The sequence below is a fragment of the Magnolia sinica genome, chromosome 19 (assembly GCF_029962835.1).
Source record: "Magnolia sinica isolate HGM2019 chromosome 19, MsV1, whole genome shotgun sequence".
In the NCBI taxonomy this organism is placed as follows: domain Eukaryota; kingdom Viridiplantae; phylum Streptophyta; class Magnoliopsida; order Magnoliales; family Magnoliaceae; genus Magnolia; species Magnolia sinica.
This window is the reverse complement of record NC_080591.1, coordinates 13,001,419-13,008,613: the sequence shown is the minus strand read 5'-3', so window position 1 is coordinate 13,008,613 and position 7,195 is coordinate 13,001,419. Positions and strand designations below refer to the sequence as shown.

At 41.6% G+C, this 7,195-nt stretch overlaps 1 protein-coding gene across 1 annotated transcript; it reads right to left on the bottom strand.

The window, feature by feature from the left end:
- Positions 1–4,866: 4,866 nt before the first annotated feature.
- Positions 4,867–6,689, bottom strand: LOC131234839 (3-ketoacyl-CoA synthase 6-like). The gene has a single exon (XM_058231818.1). The coding sequence runs from the start codon at positions 6,646–6,648 to the stop codon at positions 5,158–5,160; it is 1,491 nt and encodes a 496-aa protein (XP_058087801.1). The 5' UTR covers positions 6,649–6,689; the 3' UTR covers positions 4,867–5,157.
- Between the last annotated feature and the right edge of the window lie 506 nt (positions 6,690–7,195).

Sequence of the window (7,195 nt, the reverse complement as noted above, 5' to 3'; positions counted from 1 at the left end):
CTTCCAATCCGTCCATCAAGTCGATCCAGTCATCATGTGAGTCTTCCTAGAAGATCCATTTGGTGGGCACACCGTAGCAACACTGGACAACCATCCAAAAGCCTCTAGAGTCATTTTGGAGCCCACCATCCTCTGTGTTTGGCATTTAAGACGTCCAACAGGGTCGCCCAACCACGAAAGTAGTGAAATCGGCTGTGGTAGGGTATAGACACGCCATAAGCAGCAGTAGACAGTCATCCAAAACCCTCCAAATTTATTTTGGGCCCACTGCAGTGTGTGTATAGCTTCCGATACATCTATTTACACCTGATTTGGTTTGATGCACTCCACGTCTCTCATTAGGATGCCACCACTAAAGCTGGGCATCGAGTTGAGTCGGACTGAGTTAGGGCTGACTTGACTCGATCCGGTTTTGAAATAGGCTAGACCCAAACTCGATTCGACTTGATACCGAGTCTAGCATGCCTAACTTGATCCGAGTCCGGTCTGGCTTGGACTGATCCGGACCAAGTCCGACCTGTTCAGAAGTATCGAGTCGAGTCGAGTTGGTGTCGAGTCGGATTGAGAGATGAGGGAGGGAGAGACTAAGAGAGTGGAGAAGAGAGAGGAGGAGGAGGGTGATGATGGTGGGTGGTTTTCGGGCTTGGAAGATGAAGAGGATGAGAGAGAGAGAGAGAGAGAGAGAGAGAGAGAGAGGACGGGCTTAGAAGATGAGAATGATGAGGGAGGGAGAGTGAGATTTTGGGATCAGGTTGGGGTAGGGTGCGCTGGGTAGGGTTAGAGAGTCAGGTTTTGGATCGAGTCAGACACACACACACAGTCACACACTCACACCGTAGTGGGATTTCACCACCTATGGATACTCGAACCCTTGGCCAGGTGTTAAAACTCTTGAGAGTCTACCATCGGAGCAAGAGTAAGGATCCAAATCGGATCGAGTTACTAGGTAACTCGAACTCGACTCGATTTGAGTTCGGATTGGGTGAAGCCTACTTGGTTCAGACCGACTCACCCATTCGGTTTGGGTCAAGTCAGACGAGTCAAGTTAGCCGGATCGAGTCGTCCTATTTCCACCTCTAGCCACCACATATCGACATTATCGTACAAATGATCGTAGTCAAACCATACTCCACATTGAGAAATATTCGATCCATATTATCCACAACACATTGCCTGCCAAAAGCATCACTGCTTAGAGCCGTACGCACGATTGCAGTTGAGAAAAGAGAGACATTGTGTGAAGGAATGAGAGAGTCACATGAGTGACATATGTGATCAAGCAACATATCTGTCAATGTCAATATCTCGTAATCTAGGATATGCACGGTAAGATGGTCTCTCACAATCATAATGAAAAGGAAAATTTCACAGAGATGATCAATGCATTCTACAGAAGGCTAGAAGAAGGATTTTTTAATTTTTATTTTCCAGAATTAGAAAGATATCAGATCATGGTGGGATTAAGAATTTGAATCCTGCTAAGACACAACCAAGTTACCTTTGAGGATTAGTAATGAAATCTTGACTCGGCCACTGACCTTCCAAGCCTATATAAGCAATACTCAATGAAGAGCTTCGGACCCTCACTATAAACAATCAATCATTTCTACATTACAATGTTGCCTATCCTAATATTAGCTCCTTAGCTTAGATATTTCACTTATATCCAGCTACATTGCAATAAGTCCAGAATCCGTAGTATAGCTTTAATCCACTATTGTCCAAAGCTATCATTGCAATACGCCTTAAATGTAAATTAAATATCTACGACCTTCATCGTTGGATTCCACTGATTACCAAGTTATTACTTGACGGATCACACCAGTGACATCTTAAAGATTGCACAACTTGGTTTTCCTATCCACCCCTGCAATCAAAGGTAATTTTCTTCATTTCTTTGCTTAGTTTTATTTGTTGATTGTACTATCCTTATATGTAAATCAATAAAATTAGTGATTAGCCTTAATTTTTGTTTTCAATATTATTTGCCCATCATCTCATCACTGAGAGACTAAATCACTATCACCGTTAAAGAAAAAATCACTTTTAATTGATCGAACCCACTCATCGATTGATCGATAAAGACCAAAGACAATTTTCACCATATTCAATCGATACCTTTACTCGATTGAGACTGCTCGAGGAAGCCCTTGATCGATAAAAAATAGAAATCGATCAATAGAATAACATTATGAATTTTTTAACTTTTGGTTGCAACCTCGGTAATAAGGAAGGATAATCATTAAGTATAAATGTAAAGAAAGACCAACAAAATTAATTTAATATTGTTATTTATATTATTTCTACTAAAAGCAATAAAAAATTAATTAATTTTTATTAAAAATAGAAAAATGTAACAAATCATTATAAACATTGAAAAATAACTTGTAATGTGAGCTACGTAGCACGTAGCGTAGTCCATGTAGTGTGTAGCATAGCATGTATAGCTTGTTGTGTATACAAATTATCATGTAACATAGGCTACACATGATTTAAGCTATTTTCATGAGCAATCTAGGCTTGAAGCTAAGGTATGCTACGTAGCATTAGCTACACACTACACAACGTAGTTATTGAAACCACTGCTCGATGTGTCCTAAACAAGTCCTTTCCTCTCAGAATATCAACCGATCAGTCTGGCAACCTATACCAATGACTAGGTCCAGGTTACTCTTAACTGTCCCCCTAGCACCTTAGATATTGGTTTAAGCCCACGGCTTGACAATAAGATATCACATGCAAGCGCCTTACAAACTAGATAGAAGGAATTGATGCTTATTTCACATAAACACAAATAAGGAACTACCTCTAAAAGGAATCTCTGCTGGCTTGAGAGTTTTCTAACTTGAATTACTGTAAGGTTTGCAGAATGTAAATTCCATGCCCGAAGCAGTAATCCATATTGCTTCTTACAAGTATAATATCATATGTACGTGATGATAGAATTACTCATTGTTTGTTAGACTCTGTGGTCAGACCCAAGAAGGTGATTATCAAGTGAGAGTATTTCAACTAAACATGATTAGATTGTGAGAGTTACAACTAAACATTCTACTAACTTTCCTTAACCTTTCTATGAGATGTATTTCACCTTTCAGAAAAGCAATCTTAAATTTTATTCCGTTTAACTCTTAATCCAATTAAGTCATTATTGACATAGTTATATGGATTAAATGAGAATTATTTTAAGAGAGATAGAGATAGAGAGAGTCTTAATTTACTCTGTCATTCTATATCGCTCCAGATTTTTGACATTCACTACTTTTCATTATGTTTACACATGAAATGCAAATTGACACTTTCAAATTTTTATATGGAGGCGAACTTATCATTTATCTTGATTAGCCATTCTTTGAAATTTAGATATTTTAAGATGCAATATAAGACCTTTTAAAATTTTCCAAATTAAATTGCTAAGGTCTACCTCCAATCCCTCAATCTCTCTCTCTCTCTCACACACACACACACACACACACACACACACACCAATTTAGCTCAACTCTAAAACATAAGTATACATAGTAAATCATCATGTGTGCAATTCATTAAACATGTTGGCCACACTAAGTGGATGCCAATTTCAGCTGTGCCGAATATTGACAACATTGAACATTATTGTATGACAACATCGATTGTTATTGAATGCTAACCTCGACCGTATCAGATATTAATCACAGTGAGATAACAGAGTCGGAAGGGGTGGAGGTGAGCCACAGAGAAGTAACTTCGAAAGGGAGAGGTAGATTCGAGGTTGTGATTCAAAATGGGGCCCTGGGGTCGTTTTCGGCATTATGAACTCCTTTTCGTATGATGTCTCTAGGTCCCATTTTTTTACTTTTGGTCAAATTCACTTCGTCCATTCTCTTCGGAATTTTGAGGAAGATAAATGTTTAGAGAATGACCAAAATCTTCAGATCTGGTGGCCCACAATACAATAAGACAGTCGGTATTATTCCAGCAAACTGTTGATCATTTTTTTCTTACTATGGGTCACTGATGGCTCGAAATAGCGTGAAGTTTACACATTTTTTTATAAAATTCATAAGCCACGAATATCATCAACGGATTGGATCTACCTTTTGATGAGCCCCGTAATCAAATGGATCTACCTTTTGATGAGCCCTGTGATCAAATGGATTGGATCTATCTCTTTTTTTCTTCTTTTTTTTTTTCAATTTTTTTTTTAAGGCACCAGGAAGGGTGATTGTCAAAGCTCTCACTCACATAAGTTTTTGATGTACCTACATGTGGTTAACCAAGAACAATACAAAGTCAGCTCTGTGGGGCCCACGATGATGTTTATATATCATCTGGCCCATGATGATGTTTATATATCATCTAACCTATTCATAACATCACGGATACATGGAGACGAAGGGAAATCATACATTTATTGAAAAAGTCTATGGCCCACTCTTTTTTTTTAAGTTACATATTACTAGCAATGAGCCTGTACATCTAATGAACTATGTATATTAAAAATTTAAATCACAATAGTCTGACAGCCAAGTGCAATACCATCTCTTATGGGACTTAGAGCCCCTGTCCTCCCTCCATTCAGCGTTATCTTTTCTATGCAGAGGCAGTTTGATCTGATATTGTTTTTAAGATCTGTCAGGTGATTAGACTAATTTAAGATTATATAAACCTACATTTTTTTTTTCCAAAATTTAACCATACCACGGTGATTTCAAGATCTGTGATGATTAGATTAGTTTAAGAATTACTGGAAACACCCCTTACTTTTTAAAAAGAATTTCACCGTACCACAGTGCTAATATGGTATAAATCGCTTTAAACATCTAACCGTTGGCTCCCATAAATGCATGAACGCGACATCAAAGCTTATACACCGAGACCAAAGAATAAAATACATTTTCCCACAATCTAACGTAGAAAACGCACATACACTGAGGGTAGATATAAATCCGACGCCTGTGAGCGTCTGGGCCTTTTAGAAATAGCAACCCACAGGCCCAGTTGTTTTCATGGTCGGTTTTTTTATAACCTAGGTACAGTTTCATGCAAGGAGAAGCGTCGATCTTTTATGATAGAAATAATTCCAAATGTCCCGAAGTGGGGAGAACAAGAGCAGGGATGGCGGATCGATGGATGATCATGGATGATCGTCGATCAAGCGGTGGGGGAGAGATAAACCTAGAGCTTGACAACCTCAGGGATGTGGACCGGGTACCTGTCGATGCAGTCGGTCCATGGCCCATCACTTCGGGCCTTGATCGTGCGGTTGCACTTCCACACGGCGCTATTGCACTTGAATCCGCTACCGAAGGCGATCTGCCATACACGGTTCCCGCGCTTCATCCGGCCCTTGCTCTCAATGTAATTGAGCTCGTACCAGAGTGACGAGGAAGACGTGTTGCCGAAGCGATGGAGGGTCATCCTCGACGCCTCGACATGCTCGGCTGATAGCTGTAGGTTCTTCTCGAGCTCATCGATAACGGCCCTGCCTCCTGCATGGATGCAGAAGTGCTCGAACGCCTGCTTGAAGTCAGGGATATAGGGCTTGAGTTTGGGGTTGAAGATCTTTCGGCCAATGAGGGTGAAGAGAAAGAGCAGCTGCTCAGAAGCAGGGAGAACTAACGGACCCATGGTGGTGATATTGGACTTGAGTGCCTCGCCAGCGATCACCATCAGATCTTTGGACAACGATACACCAACGTTCCCATGAGGGTCTTCCTCCTCGTAGACGCACCGGTAGGCTTTGTCATCAGCTCCCTTGTGGGTGCGGACTACGTGGAGGAGACGGTACTTAGCTCGCCTTCGATCACGTGTCCGGTTCGATAAAAGGATAGCAGCCCCACCCATGCGGAACAAGCAATTGGGGAGAAGCATCGACCGTTGATTACCAGCATACCAATTGGGTGTGATGATCTCGGTGCTGATCACCAGCGCGTAAGAATTAGGGTGCACTTGGAGTAGGTCCCGTGCGAGATCGATCGACAGAAGCCCAGCGCTACAACCCATCCCTGATAGGTTGAAGCTCCTGATATTGCTTCTCATCTTGTACTTGTTTACAACCATTGCTGAGAGAGACGGCGTAGGTGAAAAGAGACTGCAATTCACAACGAGTATATCTATGTCCTTGGCCTTGACGCCTGTCTTCTCTAAGAGAGAATCAATAGCCGAGAACATAACCTGGCGAGCCTCTTCTCGGGCCAGCTCCATCGTAGGGCTTGGAGGGATGTAGTGGCTTGAAGGTGGGAGGCAGGTCTCCTCTCCAAGACCCGACCGTTCAAGGATCCTCATCTGGAAGTCGACGCTCTTCGGGTCGAATTGGTTTATCATTCTAGAATGTTCCATGAAAGTCGAGAACGGGACCCGACAAGTAACCGGAGGCTTGTACAACGCGTAGTCCACAAGATAAATGGGCCGTGGCTTGGACATGAAATATACGGTTGCGATGAATACTACGAGAAAGGCCGAGCACATGATCTGGACCGTATTGAACTCGAGAGACCTCCAAAGGGCCACGATTTCATTAGGACCGAGGCGGGCTACCTCAATTGATATGCCAGCCATGATGGGTACGAGGAGGAAAGTGAGGAAATGGTTAACCAAGTATTGGTAACCAAGCTTAACATACTTGAGCTTGACTGAAGAGGAGAAGTCAGGCAATGGGGTGGGCATGTTTGGATGGCACCGGGATTGTGATTTGGGTTGGGAAGTTCTTGTGTGGTATGGGTATGTTATACAAGGGAGATTGGTGGGGGCTGCAGTTGGGGAATTTAAAGGCCATTTGTGCGGCATTCAATGGGGGCAGATGGGTAAGTCAAATGTAGTTCACACGCCAACCAACTCTCCCATGTTGTCTTTTCACCATTTGTACACAAGCGTGTATTTTAGCTGGATTTTCTTTCTCCTTTTGGCTTCTAACCTTTTAGTCATTTCCTATTTTTGTCTAGCTTGGCCATGTAGATCAGATTAAGATCAGATTAAGATATTATTCACTTGATGGGTGAAACGGATAGGATATGGATGGTCTTGCTTTTCATTTTGTAAACTTGATTCATACCTTTTAAAGAAGTGAAGTTTCCACGGCTGGGTGTTTTTATAAATTGAAAATATGTAATTTGGACATGAGATGATTGTATTGTATAACTTTTAACGGTTGAGATCATCCATACGAATTGTCCAACTAGAGGGCTACGAGTCAGCTCAGTAATCCGCAGCTTAC

What these genes read in the sequence shown, in the direction of transcription:
- LOC131234839 (XM_058231818.1), bottom strand. Translation starts at nt 6,648, where the DNA reads ATGCCCACCCCATTGCCTGACTTCTCCTCTTCAGTCAAGCTCAAGTAT.